This window comes from Mchenga conophoros, linkage group LG17 (genome assembly GCF_057382185.1).
Source record: "Mchenga conophoros isolate Kocher_MC1m ecotype Shallow Benthic linkage group LG17, M_conophoros_male_GT1.1, whole genome shotgun sequence".
NCBI classification, from domain to species: domain Eukaryota; kingdom Metazoa; phylum Chordata; class Actinopteri; order Cichliformes; family Cichlidae; genus Mchenga; species Mchenga conophoros.
In genome coordinates, this window is record NC_140542.1 from 17,515,251 (window position 1) to 17,534,395 (window position 19,145).

Here is a 19,145-nt window from a genome sequence, read left to right on the forward strand (position 1 = left end):
CCTGAAGATCTCTTCACCCCAAACAACCTGCAGTTGGTTCTATGAAACCCTCAGGCTTGTATATTCAGTTCACCTCAGCAACATTTCTTTAGCTCACACTGCAGCAGTGTAGAAGCCTTGATGCTGTCAGCTCATTTATCCATGCGCCTCACTGGCCAGCTTGCCCTGTGCAAGTCATATTTTCAGCTATCACAAGAGAATAACCAGCGCCTGATTCAGAGTAGCTAAGCTACAGCTAGCTTGCTAATGTCAGTTTTTTAAACTGGAAAATTTTAAATTAAGTAAGTTTAAATAAATTAGTCAAGAAAAATAAAGAACAAACTGCTGTAATACAATCCAATTGCCCTGAATGATAGATGGGCCTATGTCTATACAGCACCAGCTCACAGGTAGGCAGGTAAGTAGGTAGAAAGAAAGAGAAATAGGTAGGAACATAAATAGGTAGGCAGGTAGAAAGTAGGAAGGACATAGCCAAGAGGACAGTTAGGCAAGATGGGACGGAAGAAGGCAGGTAGGTAGATAGGAAGATGAGAAGAAACGTAGAGAGGTATACGTGGAGGTAGGAAGGAAAGGTAGAAAGATAATGAAGATAAAAGGGAGGTAGGCAGGCAGATAGATGTAATTAAGGAGAGAGTTAGGTAGGCAGTAAGGGAATAACAGGGATTTCGGGAGGGAAAGGGTAACATAGGTAGGTAGAAAGGAAGGGAGTCAGGAAGGTAGGCATATAGTAAGGCAGGAAGACAGGTAGGGAGGTAATTAGGTAGGTAGGTAGATAGGTACTAGGAAGGTGGTTAAGAAGATAGGTGGATAGATGGCAGTTTGAAGAAAGTTGGACAGTATCAGAAACGTTAGGCTTCAGACTTCTTTTACATTTGTTGATCACCAAAAACTTTGCATTGGTTCTTAAAACACTGTTACAGGTAACCAGCATAAACAGGTAATTAACACATAGGTACTACAATGCACAGGGAACACTTACTCCATAGTAATAATAAGATGGAGCAAAAATGTATCTGTTGCCACCTAAAGGTCGAAGTTCTTGCAATGCATTAATGAGTTCATCACTAAGGTAAAGCATGAGCAATTTCATGCACCTGAAATAATTTATTAACAAACCTTTCAACACCCACAAAAGTCAGAAATCCCTCTGAGTACACAGTTAATGTTGGTTCAATTTCTCAGGAGACTGCTGGATAAAACTGTTTTCTGGCTGAAGGATGGTATTAGTGGTGAACACACGCACACACACACACAGAAAGATGAAGCCCACAGGCTGAAAGCTGCATGCAGTCGTCGTTACCTTGTTAGCTTCCGTTTCTTTAAAGCAGTCTTGCTCCTATAAAATACAAACATGTCAAGTCCTTGTGATGATTTCTGACCCCTCCTTCATTCACATCATTAGCTCATGTTGGGCTTTGACCGATGCAGGTTTTTACCCCTTAATGTAGCATCTCCCCCTGCTGTGTGGTTTGTTTTCAGTTCGTTTGTAAATTGCTCATTAAACCCAAAAAGCTCCAGCAGAACAGACACGATCCAGAGGTTCAGTTCAAGGACTCCAATTAGCTGAGATGAAGCCTAGCAGACAGCTAGCTTCTACACCTTCCTGTGTTTCCATATACCTGACAATCAAAGAGGCCACACCCCTAATAATAGAAATTTTAAGCCATATTACAATTTAAACATGGGGGTTATAACAACATATAAAATTTCACCCCTAACAGTTTCATATTTGTCTCTGACTCCTGATATGTGCCCCACTTAAACTGCTAAAATCTTCTTCAATATGTAATAAGTATGTAATAAGTTGGGTTTTTTTTGTTTTTTTTGTAATAAGTTTAATACAGTTGTTATGAAGGGGAAATCACCTATAGAGATGAAAACAGTTTGTGTATAAGGCTGTAAGCATGTTTGTTTCTGCTGTAAAGTTTTAACACGGGAGTCTAAAAAGTTGATTCTGCTCATGTGGATGTAGCGTAGTTTCTTGATGATAAATATCCAAATTGTCATGACCATTGATCAACAACCACTGATCAAAGACCTTTGATCAATGACAACTGATCAATGGCCATCAGTAACAATCACAGTATTGTAAGATGGTGACAGATGTACCCTTAGGCCCCGTCTTCAATTCAGAGATGGTCTTTCCCTTTTCATGTAAATGGCCTCCTTGACTCCGCGCTCACACCAGCGTTCCTCCCTGTCCAGGATGTTACATCCTCATCATTGAAACAGTGTCCACTGGCCTGTAGGCGTAAACAGACTGTGAAGTCCTGCTTGATGAGGTAGCTCTTCTGTGTCGCGCCATCCACTTCACCAGAGGTTGTTTGTTTCCCTCAAGTATAAATCACAGCAATCCTCCTGGGACTTAACAGGGTACACTATATTACACTGTTTGTGCCAGGGGACCTAATTTTTGGCGCAGTGTGTTCAGAGTAAAATGCGTGTCGACTGTTCCAATACTCCTGACACATAAGGGATCGCTAAGGGTTTTTGACTAGGCAGCAGTTGTTCTTCTCTCCTGGATCGCCTGGAGCTTTCGCTCACCATGTTAGAATACTGTGATTGCAGCCTCTGCTAGAGATGAGAGGAACTGGAGGTTTTCAGTGTTTGTGCCTATTTTCGCCCCAGAGGCTGAAGGTTCAGACTTTAGTTCCACAGTTAAGAGTCATGGGCAGGTAGAATATTCTATTTAAAGCATTTCCTGTATACATTTCTTGAACTATGGTTCTGTGGTTATTAATAAATAAATAAATAAATGGTCTATTTTAGATCAAATTTGTGAACTGCCACAATGCTTAAAATATTAAGACATTTGATACTGTTAAACACCAAATATCTTTCTTAAAAAGTATTTAAATGTTATCAATAATCACTTCATTTTTACTGACAAAAATTAGAAATATTATTTCTTTTTTGGGCCTTTTTTGATAGAAGCAGTGAAGAGTGACAGGAAAGCGGCAGGAGAGAGAGAGGGGAACACATGCAGCAAAGGGCCACAGGTTGGATTCTATTTTATTCTAGACTAGATCTCACATTTCATTTTTTGGCGTGAACAAAATTTCCAGGTTATGATGAATGAGCAAATATAATTGCCTCTTTCAGTATTAGTTTTTTTTTTATGATGCACCATGGCAACAATAAAATATTTCACTAGCTGGGCCCACGTCCTCATTTTAGATTTGACAGTGTTTTAGTGGGTAAAAATGAATGCTTTGACATGAATTGAGCTGCGGTTTGGGGAAAGCCTCGAAGGGGACTGGCGATGGCTCCCAGGCCTGGCAGATGCCCATGTACTAAATAGAAATGAAGAAGTTAAAGAACTGAGAACAAGAAGGGAGGGAGGGTGGGGCACGTAAACCAGAATGAACAGCTTGCAGAACTGGGGGAACCTATATAGATGACAACCGGAAGGAGCATGTTTGGAGGCGTGGTCCTGGTCCTGAAATTCCGATAGATAATTTCCAACTAAACTGTACATTAATTATTCCAGTCACTTACTGAATTGCATAAAAGCACCAAGTCATTTTGTTTTGGATTTAGTCCCAGATAAAAGATGGGTTGTAGTTTTTAGACATTTTTGCCTAACTGAAATCTTATTGAGGTTCCTATTCTGTCATATATCTACGCAATAATAAAAGGGCTAGGGTTATGGTTATGGTCTATCTTCAGTAAGATAGATTCACACAAATCACTTTTGCATATAACGCCAGTACCGAACCCAAGCATCGGTCCAACCCAACAAAGCAGAACTTCAAAATAAGTCGACCCATCAAAGCAAGACAATGTCATGCTCACAAGTATCGTCTTCATCTAGATCTGCTACCTGCTTAATGCTACAGTCACACTAAGGAAAACAAACCATGGCACAACCTTAATTACTGCAAAAGTGTGCAATGAACTTGCCTTGCCTCTGAAATAATTTTTGAATTTGCTTTGGAAATTTGCTTTGGAAAAAAGGGACCAGGTCTGCAACCATTCAGTCAGTTGCTGGCTTCAAAGTGTCAACACAGCATTAAAACAACAAAAAGATGGAGTCAGTCTGCTACCAGTTTACAATTACATTGGGTCAAGTTGGCAATAACATGCAATCTGTCTGTGATAATACGGCAATTAACTGGGATACATTTGCTTAAATTACAAATCTGTTGCAATCAACAAACACAGAAAGTAAAACAAACACATTCATCTCATAGATTTAAAAATAACACAAATAACACAGCAGTTTACTTGTACACACAAGCTTGCTTTTCTGTAGGAATATAATCAGATTATAATCAGCTGGCAACCAATTGAGTTGAGGTCCTTATTACAAAGTGATGGATTGTAGACGAATTGCAATTATCAGTGCAGACTGACTCAGACTTCAGTATATTGGCAATCTGTCTGCATTTATACATTATCAAGATCTTATTTGTCAATCTTCTCCAATTTTTTTGAGAGTGATTGCAGTCAGTCCGAGTTGGAATACGACCGTTTCAAGACAGGTTGCTTCCTACCAGGCGACCTGTACAGTCATCTTGTGATTGCCCAGATTAAAGGTGTTACACAGTTAACCTCTGGATTACCCAGGAGGTCAAGGAGGTTGCCATCCTATTTTCACCCTAGTGTGACTGAGCCATTAAGTTTCTCCACAATCATGCATCTTCTGTAATTTTTGCTCTTCATACTTCTGTATCTACATTCAACCATTTAACACAAATTGTGTTAAATTGGGCCAAATTTCCCCCTGAATCACTCATGATGTCCTGAAAGTTCCTTGGTTTACAACCAAGTTTTCAAACATCAAGTGGGAGGAAATCTGGAGACGCTAAAACACAATCCGCTAGTTCATCTTGATCCATCAACATGCACATCACATCTACAATCTATGAGAGAACAGAAATCACAACTGAGTAACAAAGAGACTTCTAAAGAGAAAGTCCACAAAGAGAGAGACAGGGAGCATGCAGACACCAAAGCCGGAGTTAGCATCGAGAGTTCGCTTCATGCTGAAGTACATCCAACATGTTAGTAGAAATACACTCAATGTGACTTTGAAGGTGTAACCACAGACACAGCATTGCAAGACAAAGTTTAACATGTCAGAAATTACATCTGACTACCTATTTATGTCGGGAGTTCCCTGTAGTTTCAAAATGAAGTGTCAAAATGCTAAAGAAAAGTCTGGTGATGTTTTATATATTAAGTTTGATATATTTTGGTTCTTGTCAACAAACAGTCACATGTCCAATCCAACACTGAGTTTTGTCTCCTGCTAGCAACTAACACTAAAGAAAACATTACAAATAAAAATAATTTATAACACAAAAAAACCTAAAGGGTTCCAAAATGGATCCCTGAGGAACACCAGATTTCATATTCACAGAAGCAGAATTGCAAGTGATCTATTTATACATCTAAAGATAATATTTTGTTCTTGTTTTTTTTTCTTTTATTTGACTGTTTTATTTGATATTCATCTACATATAAACATGAATTAGTAAACATGAATAGTAAGAAATCCCAGCTGATTATACTAGATAACTTAAAAATGATCACATTTGTTTTTTGGTTTAGTCCCAAATAAATTGATGAGTTAGAATTTTTGTGTGCATTAAGTGTAACATAATGCTATAAACACACACCCAAAATTGTATTCAAATTTGAGGACTAAAGGCCATGCATAAATAAAACAGTAAATCCCTGGTGACAGAAAAATAGATCTTGGGTGCATTTGTAACATAAACTATGTATTGTGCTGAATTGAGGTAGCGGTTCTTACACAATAAGTACCAAACTGAATATCCTGAAGCTTGGTGGCGACGTGGAGCATGGATTATTGAAGAAACCTGTTACATTTTGGTTTTAATTCACTTTAAACTTGCAAAAGAAGACAATGGCTTTGCAATTAGGCTACTTCATTCAGTCATATTAAATGAGTGTGTCCTGGAAAAACAACACAGGCCTTGAAATGAACCCTTGTGAAAAACTAGATTCACTATCTAATCTAAGTAAATTTGCTAGAATTAGAGAACCATCACAGGACATTTTCAGCCACACCATCCCTATGCAGGCGTGGTATGCAATGAAGGCACTAGTTTCTTAAAAGATAAATGAGTGTATTTTGGCTATAGAAGCATGGATAAAACTCAGGGAGGAGCTCAAGGTGGTTGGATAGGTCTATTAATGTTGTACTTTTAAACAGGACATGGCTATTTGTTTTCTACCAACCACCAAAACAGTCACTGCACTACTTTAACTCTGTGGTTATTATTTTAAACTTGATGAAGTGGTTATTTTAACCCAAACCACAATGTTTCCCTATTGAAATGCACCAAAACACCTATAGCCAATCAGAAGTTATTTCACTGCTACAAAGAAGGATCAAAGCTTTTGACCCAGTAATCTCTCACTTCTCTTGTTTTATGTGGCCCATTGTTGACGAATGAAAAGGACTGTTTTGTTGGCAATAGTTTGGTTTTCTTTGTAATTGATATTAAAAAAAAATATTGACCTAAAAATAGAAAATATGAATGATGTAAACCCTGAGGTACATCACACTGACAAATGGATTGTTGTTTTACTCCATACAAAACACCACCAGACTTATTTGTGAACTCTGGATCCAGACGTGATCCGTGACTCCTCACTTTGGTTAATTTTGAGAGTAAAACAGTGTCTCTGATCAATACTGTCGGCTGTGGCTCTGCTTAGACATGCCCCTGAAGTGCAGTGTTTTTGGCCAGCAAGTGCTTACTTACCAAGGATTAATATAAAAAGCCAAAAGATAGTCAGTCCAAAGGCAGGATGGCAGTAGGGTAAGGAAGGCAAAGAGACTTCTTCGCCTGAAGGGGGTTCAAATAAAAACAAGAATAAAAAAAATAAAAAATAAAAAATGAAAAAAAAAAACAGACACGAGGGGGGTGATAGGTTGGGGACAGAACATGGTGCTCCATTAGTAAAGAGGCACAGAGCGTCAAGAGCTTCACATTAGTGCTGAACACAGAGTTAATGCATCATGCAGCCGCTCAGAGAGTGTCCTGTTGTGTCTCTGGAGGACAACAGGAGTCTGTATGCTGCTGGACGTCAATGGTCACTCTGTTTCTTTTACACAACCCCCCAGCCTGAGTTTGTGACATCACTGCGTCCTCCCTGCCATCCCACAATGCAACCCTCAGCCAGGACCGACACCATGTATAAACAGTTCTCAGTTTGTCACTTGGCAGTGACAGCCACCTTTATGAACCTGATGATCTCATTTACATTTGTGGTGCCTGGGTAATGACCCCACTGATGCCGATACATTTATGAACTCCTCTTTGTCCGTCTGGGTTTTCCTGAGTTTTCTTGATGAAGCTCGGGAGCACAAACATTAAAATTTAAGTCATGTCAAACTTCTACATTTTATTGCCACAGACTTAAATGTCTCTGTAGTATCAAGTAATAAAACTAAGTCTAAAACTAATACTAAAACAACTTACTGGATGAATTATCTTGCTGACTTGTTCATAAAAATGAGAAAACATTTAGCCGGCTAGATACACTGGATAATACACGGTTAGTTTCATTCCAATTTTTATCATTGAAAAATATTTGCATCACCTTCTTGCTAATAAAATTATCTAACCTATGTCATAAAAGTGTAAAACTGTGAGTTTAAAAAATGAATATCCCAGGAAGTGAGCTTTGAGGTACACCATACTGGTTTTACACTGGTTGCTTTGGACTTTTTTCAGGATTTGTTGAAAGCAATCAAAGAATTCACATAAAAATCAGGTTAATTAGAAGGTAAATTACATTAATTACATTAAGACTTATCTTCCTTAAGTTTTTCCCCCCACAAACATGACATTTGACGACCTCCCCTGAGGTGTAGCAAGTTTCTACACTTCAGTGTATATTAATGAAGAGGTGGTTTGATGACAATTACAGTCATTTTTGGGTTTCTCCAAGAGTAGGTCCATTGGAAGAGACCACCTTTGCTAAATTCTGATGCGCAATAAGCAGCCTGACATATGACAGAAACTGCTCAGTTCATATAAGAACTCCTATTAGGCTTTCAAGGCATAAAGAGTTCAATCAGAATTAAACATAACATTGTACAAAACATATGGAGAATTGTTCATCATGATGTGTTTCTTGCTTATACCTTTCATATTTTACAACTATAAATAACCTAACTGTACATCATATTTATATTGTTTTGCTCTATTTTTTATGCTGTTTGTGGTTTTTGTTTTTCTTTAAGTGGTTCCATTGTTATATAACATAAAAAGGGATCATTTAGTTCTTTAAAACTTGATATATTCAGATAAATGCTCTTGAAAGAATTTCCTTTTGGAGCATCAGTGGGGGCATCGCGTTTTCATCACATCCACACTGCTGTGACATCACACAGTGAGTCTGTCCACATGCACATTAAAAGCAAACTGCACCATCACATCAAGAAGAAGAAGACACTCTGATGGAAATGTGCATTTAGTGATGGAAGGTCAAATACAACAGCAGATGGAAGCCAAGGTTCTGCCTTAACTGACCGTCTTTCAGCTGTTATATTAATCACAAATCTCCAAATGTTTGTCAGAAATAACATGTGAGACTGAATCTGATCCATCAGCCACTTCACAGTTTAAAAACAGGCACTTTTTGCCTCTTCTGCTTGATTTTAAAGGAGAAATAAAATTGAATTATCTTTTCTTGTTTTGAACAAATTAACACGACTGACTCAAAAAGCAACATTTTGTCCTTTTAATCTGAGATTAGGGGAAATTCAAAGCTTTCATCATCATCAAACACCCCATTTCAGCTGGTCCAAACAAAGCAGGCAAGGGTGCTGAGCTCTTTGTCGTCGTCATCATCATCATCATGGTCATCGTCACCTCAAGCTGTATAAAGCACCACAGATGAGCTATAATCTGTGCCTATATGTTCAAATCCCTAATCTGCCTCTTCAATCCCCCTTCCGGGCTGCTAATCTGCCTCTGATTGGGTCTTTCGTGGGTGTTTGCACATCCAAACCGAGGTTGTGTGATTACTCAAAATCCAAGCTAAAACAACATCCACCCGTGCGTGAACGCTTAATTTGTGATCTGAAGATGAACAAACACATGACGAAGCTCGTACCAGTTATATGGAAGCTTTCCGTCTCTCTCAAACGAGGCGAAGTTGACAAAGGTCTCCGCGCCACACTCTCTGAAACAGAAATTAAAAAGCACATGTGGTGAGAACAGCTCAGTTTGAGGAACTCAGAAATTATAGATGACTTATAAGGAAATGGAGGAAGCTGTGAAGTGAGTATGAAAAGAAAATTTACAGTGAAGTAAAGAATTTATCAAGCCATCGGAAAATAACGACTTTCTTTGCTCAAACATTTTAGAAACATTTTAAAAAATAAAAATTCAAAAAGGTGAAAAATAAAAATGAAAAAGATAGAATAACTGGAGAGATGATGCAGGGTAAAGTTACGATCATAAGGTAATCATAACTTTGTAACACAGTTTAAACATTTTAACCTCTGCATGTGAGTCACTAGTAAAAGTCTGCATGCCGCATTCTGATTGGCTCATGTGAAAAATTTGAAATAATTCTGCTTACTGATGTTTATTAATGCTTTACATTACATTTTTTAACGACTTTGGCCACATAAAATTAAATGTAGAACTATTAATTTATAATTTTATAATGTTAACTTTTGCATTCAATTATTTTGACACATTTAAAAAACACTACTCAATGTTAAAAAGGTTCTAGTGCGTCTGTAGTCTGACCTACATTAAAAAACCTGAATTATAACGTAAGTGTAACGAAAACTGTTGAGTAAAAATTATATGATTTAATTTTAAATTAACGTCAACATTTTTAAATGCACCATTTTAATGTCACAGCATTTATATCCTGCATAAATATGATACAAAAACTCCTGAATTGAATGTGCAAAGTAGAAACTGATTTAAAATGTATTCATTCTAACTTTTGTATTAAATTGATTTTTTTTCATAATTTTTATGTTAAAAAAGTAAATCTTTTATTTTTGTCATACAAGTATTTTTTATTTTCCACATTATATTTGAGATGTAGCATTAAGATACATTCAAAAAAATCAGTATTTTATTTTAGTACAAAAGAGAATACCATTATTCTATAAATCTGTAAAACACACATATTACAGTACACACAGTGTAATACTGTGTAAATATTGCTTCCTCAATAACGTGTAGGTCTATAAAGTGCCTCGTAAACACCGCCCATGCCGCTCAGCCTCCTGACAAGAGGAAGTAGTTTGCGTCCTAACTCGTGCGTGTCATGACTCTAAGAAAAAAAGGTGTTGTGAATTATGAATGCCAGTTAGCTGGGCATTAACGGCTGACCACAGCAGACCACAGCTTGACCGCTTTACAGATTAGTGTACAGCATGCAGACACCCTCTCAGTTATTTCCTCAGAAATTCAGCTGTGAATCACTCTGAAGCTCCAAGATTATTCATGCTCATAAACTCCAATAACTGTGATCCAAATTCCATCATTTCTATTCTAAATGAAGGACTTTACTTTTCTTAAAACTAGAATAAAGTCCATAAACTGATCTCAATGGGCATTTCAAATACAAGACATTCAGGACGCATGCTTGTTTTGTTTTTTTTGCAGGATCTGCTGCAGAAATGCACACAGAAACTAACCTCATACACTACAACTCATGCACAATAAACTCATACACTGTATCTCAAACACTGTAACTGTCACACAGAGTGAAGCTGTTAAGGCCAAATGAACAACAGATGACTGCGTGACAGCAGAGGGCACTGCTGCTGTGCTGACTTTGAGTTACCTGGTCATCTGCAGGTGTTTCTTGCGCAGCACAAGCAGGAACAGAACGAGCAGGCTGATGAGCAGGATGCTGAGGACAGCCAGAGCCGAGATGGCAGCAACGCTTGGATTCATCTCTTTGGCTGCAGATATACAGACAGACGCACAGACAGACGTTGTTACCTCTCAGCACAGTCCTCTCCGATTTCATCAGTTTTCTCAACACAGAACCCTTCCTGTATGGTACTTTCACATTAAAGTTCTTTTATCAAGCGGGTGGCCTCCAACTGTACTTTGCTACAAAGATATACTATAAAAGATCGACATAGAAATTGTGAGCTTCTTGTTGTGTTGAAAGAGGGGTGGATCTCACAATCCTTACTCACTGGTTAACACCTGTTATGACAAGGTGCTAACCAATGAGCTTGCTGCTCCTCTGTGACTAACGGCACCAAAACGTTTCACTGAGTCGCTGCAAGCAGCTGGAAAGAGTTCACTGAGCTCAGCTCCACAGCACAAATCTTCTTCATGTCACACTCACCCTCAGTGGCTGCAGTTCACTTTACTGCCTGCAGGAGTGACTAAAAACATTTTAAATCTTCAAATTAAAGAGCTGCACTTAGTTCAGTTTTCACTTTTAAGATGTTTCAGGGCTCAAATAAAGACAGTCACTGCCCTCCTACGGTGCAGGTAAATGGTGCCACCTACCAACGGTGCTGACGCTGATGTGTGTGGGTTTGCTGGGCGTGCTGTAGCTGAAGCTGGTAACGGTGCAGTTGTAGCTGGACGATGGTATCAAACCAGAAATGGTGACCACGTGGGAGGTGGAGGTCTGCGGCTCAAGGGCCTGAGGAAGAGGAAGAAGAGGTCAGATTTGTAGTCCAGATAAAGACAAAGGGCTGAGCGGCTGCTGACCCCAGCCTGGTGCTGAGCAGTAAGACTGAATCACTAAAACTGTATTTTTGTTTATGACCACATATTTCACATTTTCCAAAACTCTTTGGTGTTTTGTTGTTGTTACTACTATAACCCTGGTTCCAGTATGTGCTTCACTGCTAAATCTGTCAAGACGTTTAAAAAGAAGAAGCTAAAGAAAATTGTACTGTCTTAATTTTCCCAAATATTTCCATGGTTACGTGGCACTTCCTGTTTCTGCAACTCTAATTTTAAATTTGGTCAAACGAGAGACTTCTCACTGGACAGAAACCACCGAGCAGTGCACTCAAGTTTGAATCATTAACAACAGCCTGAAGCTTTCCTTGCCATTCTACGATCAGACATCTTATTGACCTGCATCTCTGCACACGTGTTGCCAAATTACCCTTGGCAGCACTAGGCCTATCTAAATCCTTTTTGTTAGTCTCCTTTTATCGCCTACCTCTTCATATGGAACCATGGATGTGACCAAGTTTCTGTTCTCAAGGTCCAGACCTCCAACACCAGTTCCTGCTAACCTCCCTGCAGTCATTCGCCTTTATTTTACCTGAAAGCTGGACTCATATCAAAAATGTTCTCTTAGCGAGTCAGCTGCTGTACAAACTCACAGCATCCCACAGATACCACGCAGCACATATATGTGATCCACAGCCATCCACAACGAAAACACGCCTCCTTCACCATGTTCTTCATCATCTGCAGAAAAAACCTGTCTGATGACTCCAAAAGCAGCTGTTTTGGAGCACAGCTGGAAACAGCTGTAAGTTTCCTGCTGTCAGAGGCTTTGGGTTCTAACGTGCAGATGACCCGAGAGGTTGTGGTCAAATCATCCAAATGCATCACAGGCAGAAAATTTTTTTCTCTCTTTTTAAAAGTAAAGTAGGATTTATTTCCAAAATAAAAGATTTATTTCACTTTTAAGCTTTCTAATGAGATTAGCTGCAACTGATCCACATAAACACCAACTCGCACCAGCAAACACAGGTGCTGAGCGGCTCTTTGGGACATCATTTTGCTTTCATGATAAAAAAAACTTCCGCCTGCAGACGGTAAACCAGCCATTACACTGAAAGGACGTTAAAAAACAACAAAACACAGTCAGGGATGAAAGCTCGATACGGGAAGAAAACCATGTTTTCTAAACTCTTCTCCTATAGACTTTAAGACTGACAGACGCTCAAAAAATCTGATCAGAAATCAGCTGATTTTTTTCCTTTCAGATGCGAAACAACAGATTTCCCAATTGTTTGCCATTTGTCATTATTTAACTGCTTAAAGGGATATACGCCAGCTGTATAAAAATAATCTTGTTTTACTGTCCCAACAATATCAGGCCGATCGTGCTCTCTCCACCTCAGCTGGTGTGGGTCAAATGCAACCAATCACATCAGAGTCCTCACAGATCTGAGTTTGGTCTCAGACTGAAAGTGAAAAGTTTCAACTGGTTTATGGTGCTGAAGAGCTCGAGTTTTGGACCTCCTATAATTTGACGCTGACTCATCCTTTTATATATAATCTGATTCATTTCGAGACACCATGAAAGCTTTTCAACTCGCTGCAGGACACCCCGACCACAAGACCCAGGCATTTCATGACATGTCATCATGTTTTACTGCAGACTTCAGGCTTTGTGTGAGTTTGTTTTGAGTCAGTCTACTCTCAAGTTTTAAACAGCTAAAATAAAAGAAGGAAACAATCAACCATCTCCCTTAGATGTGAACTCACTCTATTCTGCTTTCAGCTTTGATCACACTTTCAGTTCTTTAATTAAAGCCGGCATCCAGCTCGTTAGCTTGGGAACAAACTAAATTTCAAGCCTGCAGGTAAAAACACGTGTTCAGCATCAGCAGCTCGTTATCTCTGCAAACCTGGTCCCCTGTGTCTGTGTCCGGGTTCATTACTGTGTTCAGGGAGCTTCAGTTTGGGATTATTGATTACTGCATTTTATTATTCTTTGGGTCACATGATCAGAAAACTGTTAATACAGATCCCATGTGGCCAATATGAAACCAATTCACCAGCCTGAGAGAGCCTCAATGAATTTATTCACGCTGATGCTCGAAGAAAACGTCTGCGACTTCTGTCATTCCTCCTCTTTGTTTCTACAGCAATTAAAATCTGATTTGCAAAAATCGAACTTTTTAGTTGTAGCAGCTAAAATGAGGCTTGGAGTTCCCCAGGGATCGATCCTCGGTCCTCACTCGATCTGTCTGGTTTATTTCTCATCAGCATGTCATCTCATCTCATGTTTAACAACTTCCACATTTCTGCGGGATTATCTCAGAAACTTTCAGATCAGCAAAACACAAAAGTAGTTCCTTTATTATTGATTTATCTGCGCATCACATTTTTATTTTCACAATTAACAAAAGTTTGGTTGACTTAATGTCTGAACAACATAGAAAAATCTTTGAAATGAATGAATTTGTATGAGTTAAAACAGAAAACACTTGCAGAGCTGAAACTAACTTGTAATCTCGCTCTTTTGTAATCCTTTCCTAATCGTCTCAGACCTGCAGCTGAGGCAATGAAAGCTGATATAGAGCATGGCTGAAGCACTTTTACCTTGAGCTGCTCCTTGCTGGCTTTGCTGGGTCTGCAGAGGACCTGGTAATAGTCGACCACTCCCTCCTCGGTCCACAGCAGAGTCACGGACGAGTGAGTGGCGTTGACGGCATACAGCGATCTGGGAGGAGCCGGCTCTGCAGGAAACAGCAGTGAAAACCCTTCACGAGAGCTTACAGTACAGGACGAACTGCAGTGGTGAACTGCAGGGCCGAGCCGAGCCGAAGCTTGCTAAAGACCCCGCACTTCCTCTGAGGAGGACTGAAATAGTCTGATACGCTCAGAAGGGGAAGTGGAGAAAATGAAGTTTCATGTTCACTCTGTGAGTCTGACCTCAGACCCACAGCACAGATTAACAAGCAGAGAGGCTGCCGCGCGGCGATCAGCACCGAGACGTCTTTCCCACTTACATCCTTCACGTTTTAAAACTCCTGCAGCCCAGTGTTTCATTTTCTCAATTATCTCTCTACAAACTGACAGAAACAGCAAACACGTTTTATACGTCATCCTATCACAAGGACAGAATTTTTACCCCCATGAAAAAGAAGTGCTGCACAGCTCTTCCAAACATCCTGGTTTTATTTTGGATGCTTACATTGTTGTAATTTGCACACAGGAACTAAAGTATTCCAAAAAAAAAAAAAAAAAGCCTGCTCAGTGTCTCACACTCATCTCCTAAATGATCCCAGCCCGTTCTGCTTTGGAGAACCTCTCAGGTTCCTCCAGATCTGCCCCCAGATCGTCCTCAACATACTTCAGTCTGACACGAAGGTGTCTCTTCTGCAGAAGTGGAATTGTTCTCAGTCTGCAGCCTCATTACTCAACATTATAACTTGATAATTTTCTAAATCCACCTCCTGCTTTATGAGCATAACTGATTCCTTTTCTCAGGTCTAAAGTGATTTCTTTGGTTTAATGCGTGATGCTTTCTCAGCAACAGCTCAAACTTTTACTGGAGTTTAATACTGAGTGTAATCCAGAAGCTAACCCTCCCTTTAACTCAATTTTACAGCTCTGAGAATTACAGAGTTAAAGGTCGGCCTTTCAGTGGGGTGAAAATATTGTTCAGTTATAGTGTACTAATATAAATCATTTATGCTTTCTCAAGAAAACTGGGATGATTCTTTTGAAAAAGCACTCTGGGAACTTTGGGGGAGTTAGTCTGTTAGCAGTGAATACCTTTGTATTCTTTGTTTTTCTTAGAGTTATTATATCTTTGTTAATTGCAGTGAATACTCGCTGACCCAGTTTGATGATGTTTGGCGTGGACGTGTTCCTGCTGCGCTCTGTGCATGCCGTCACCGTCAGGTTGTAGATGTCTCCAGGAGGCAGAGGGAGGCTTGCCCGCATCACATTCCGAGTCACCTGACACAGCACCACATGTAAACAACACGTAAACCACATGTAAATAACACTTGAACAGCGTGCACACAGTCAGTCCTGAGTGCCCCCTTCCTCCATCTGATAGGGTCATATTCTGCTCTGCCTCTGTCCCACGCGGAGCTGCTGAAAGATTAACAGTGCAGGTATTTTCCTAAAATATCTTTTTAATCTGCCCTGAATAAAACTAAAAATATCCCTGCAGTAAATCCTCACAGCTGTCTGTGTCTCCATTTAGTCACTGTGACCGTCTGCTTCCACCACGAACTAACGATTAAATATAAATGATCAGCTCTGAGTGTGGAAGCTTCATTAAACTTCTGCAGACCTGCTGACTCAGTCTTTGTACTCTTATATCTAATTATAATTTTAAATTACATTCAACCTCAAAGACCGAACAGACTGTATATAAAAGATGGACATCACCAATGTGACATTAGCCATTGCTTTGCAAAGCCATGTCCTCTAACCTCCAGCAGAGGCCCCAGCAGTGATGGAGTCCGCAGAAACTCTCAGGTTACATCATTAGGGGTGTGGCCTCTTTGACTGACAGGTGGCTGTAGCTGCCAGCTGTCAGTTAGGCTTACATTTAGCAAACTGGACCTCTGGACTGTGTTTGTGTTGTTGGAGTCTTTTGGAGCATTTTTAATGACATTATCTGACCAATAATAAAGCTGCTGTGAGGTTATTATAGAGACAAACTTTGCTAAACAATGCTAACCAAGTTAGCTAGCATTAGATGATAACTTAGCATTCCACCCTCTTATCCAAACAAAACAAACATTTTAAGAAACAGAAAACAACGAGCTGGCGCCCAGAATGCTAACAAAACTAATGAATGATGTCATGGTGGCTATGCTCATCTTTTATATACACATTTGACCACATTTGGAAAAGGAAGTGTAATTTTTGGTTTCAGTCCCCGAGGTCAATGCTCATTACTGAGATTTCTATTTCACATAAATTCTTCAAAATAAAGTTACATTTCTCTTGTTTGTTGTGTTTTTGTAAGCTGGTTTAATTGTTTACACATTTATCAGAACTATTAGTAGCAATCTAGTAGAAATGAAGACTGCTTAACATCCTGAATATAGTTGACATCTACACGCCATTTGTATACACTCTCAATTAAACCTCCAACATGGCTTGGGACCCTCAGACACTTGATCACAGAAGCGAGCTCAGGCTACGGTGGTAATTGGACTCGTAGAGCAGCGACGTCTGCAGGTCATTCTCCTGCTGCTAATCAGACCATCGAACCAACCCGAAGGAGAGAGTCAATAACAGCTCCGCTCGACCCTGAAATAATGAGCTGCTGCTGGAGACACACTCATCACCACACAAACGCACAAATACACCTAAAACAGCGAGAACGTGTCTCAGAGTGTCGTGAACACCTAGACAGATGTGTCTGGACTCACGTCAACGGAGTACGTCTTCTCCGGTCCCTTCTTCCCGACAGCGACCACTTGCCAGTGCAGCATCCTTGAGTGCGACAGGTCAATGAAGAGCTCGCCGTATGTCCAGCGGACGTACAGAACGCCATGAGAGTAATCCACAGAGGAGATGTGAGGCGCCTCGGGAGCTGAGAGGAGGAAGAGGAAGGAGACCTGCATCATACGTTTGCAGACACATTAAAGATGTGCCGTCTGGATCTTCACAAGAAATATCAGCAAATAAAAGCCAAAATTTAAAAAAAAAAAACGTAAGAAACAATAAAAATTTATGCGTTTTGTTCTTCATCTGTGAGCTGCATTATCAGTAAACCCAGAAAAAGATATAAAATAAAAACAAAATGAATTAGATCATTAAAAATATGCATTTATTTTATTTATTTCTATTTTTATGCATAAATTTTAAATTGTATATTTATTGTATTATTTCAGGGAGTGACCAAATTGAGTAATATTTAAACAAAATTTTAAAAAAAATTTAAAATGTTGAACACTAAAATGTGTTTTAATTTTGCATGTTTTTATTTCTTAATTTATTTTTTATTTATTTTTAGAGCTGATGGATGAATACAGAAGAATAAAAAATATTCATGAAGAAAAAATGGCTTGAAATTATGTGTCTAAATGTCTCTTTATATAAAAACTAAATAAATCAGTAAAAACAAATTTAAAAGTCTATTTATTCTATTTTTAAGTCTAAGTGTGTTTGCTGGATCCTGGCCCAGCCTCCCTCGCAGCGTCCTTGCAGCGGTGAGGCATTACCTGTGACGAAGCTCACGGTGGAGCTTTCGCAGCAGCTGAGCGGTGGGTCACCCCACGTCACCATGGAAACACGGAAATTATAATACCAGGCAGGCAGCAAGTCAGTCACCCTCTGAGAGGAAATAGAGACAAATACGGTGAGGTGGACGTGGCATGGTGCCATGAAATGTTTCCTGTGACGGAGACAGACTGGTTACCACTGAGGCGATGACGGAGGCGGTGGCGGCGATCTCGTAGTAGGTGGTCCACTCAGAGGCAAGCGTGACGGGGTTGAAGAAGAAGGTCTGCAACACGTATTTCCTGAAGGCAACGTGGTATGGACGCTGCCAGCTGAGGATCACCGCCGTTGGACTCAGGGGGTAAACGGTGAGCTCGCGCACGCCGGTGGGCTCTGACACAGCACACCGACACAGGCGGGATTTAAGAGTGGAACAGGAAGAACAGGAGCAGTGAACAGGAAGTGGGACTGAAAAAGACGCATAAAGTGATAAAGTGACGCTCACCGATATCGATGATGACGGGCTCCGACGGCGGGCTGATCAGGGGTCCATTGGTGTGATAGACGACCACCCGGTATTGAGCACCCGGCGTCAGGTTGGTGATGATGTCACTCGTCGAGTTTTCCTGTGATTATATAGTTAAACACATATATATGTATTAAAAAATTTTTTTTATTATTTATTCAAAAGACCCCCCCCCTGTGTGAGCTTCAATCTGCGGTGCGCGGCCAGTGATGAGTGCCGTGCCATACCTCGCTGCAGTAGGCGTTCTCCATCCTCTGGCTCAGGCTGGGCTTCAGGCAGGTGGTGGAAACCACTGACACCAGGCTCCCATTGTGGTTCTGCGACGATGGCGCCCAGGAGATGGCAGCGGTGCTCGAGTCCAGCAGCCTGACGCTAACAGCTTGAGGACGCTCTCGCAGGTCCTCCAGCAGCTCGCCGCTGGGACCTGTAACCATTAATAAACCAGCGAAGGAGCAGGTCAACAGGAAGTGGATTACGTTAACAATGACAACACTAGAACAAAGATGCATTTGATTGAATCCATCCTTTATTGCCACACGCTGCTGCATGCGCCATAATCACTTCCTGTACACTTACTGAGGTAGAAGGTGAAGGCAGTGTCGCCACTGCTCTCTCGGGACTCGCAGTCTCCAGACGAGCTCAGTGTGGTCACTTGCACACGGTATATTCCCGGCTCTGTTAACTCTGTAAAGAACTCGTGAGTGCTTTCATCCACCGTCGCTGTTTCTGTCGAGTTACCTGAG

The 19,145-nt window shown here is 40.2% G+C and overlaps 1 protein-coding gene across 3 annotated transcripts in view; it reads right to left on the minus strand.

Moving 5' to 3' along the window:
* ptpro (protein tyrosine phosphatase receptor type O) overlaps window positions 1–19,145 on the minus strand; it is a 42,475-nt gene that overhangs the window by 8,968 nt on the left and 14,362 nt on the right. Inside the window, exons 6-18 of one of the 3 annotated variants that reach the window (XM_085251118.1) lie at window positions 18,979–19,140; window positions 18,630–18,826; window positions 18,382–18,502; window positions 18,076–18,269; window positions 17,879–17,990; window positions 17,084–17,247; window positions 15,527–15,647; window positions 14,283–14,419; window positions 11,490–11,628; window positions 10,804–10,924; window positions 9,103–9,171; window positions 6,741–6,824; window positions 1,301–1,336 (exon numbers count right to left, since the gene is read on the minus strand). In XM_085251118.1, coding sequence (XP_085107244.1) covers window positions 1,301–1,336; window positions 6,741–6,824; window positions 9,103–9,171; window positions 10,804–10,924; window positions 11,490–11,628; window positions 14,283–14,419; window positions 15,527–15,647; window positions 17,084–17,247; window positions 17,879–17,990; window positions 18,076–18,269; window positions 18,382–18,502; window positions 18,630–18,826; window positions 18,979–19,140 — 1,657 coding nt within the window. The remainder of the gene's footprint in view (window positions 1–1,300; window positions 1,337–6,740; window positions 6,825–9,102; window positions 9,172–10,803; window positions 10,925–11,489; window positions 11,629–14,282; window positions 14,420–15,526; window positions 15,648–17,083; window positions 17,248–17,878; window positions 17,991–18,075; window positions 18,270–18,381; window positions 18,503–18,629; window positions 18,827–18,978; window positions 19,141–19,145) is intronic. The other 2 variants (XM_085251119.1, XM_085251120.1) reach the window with 2 other exon arrangements.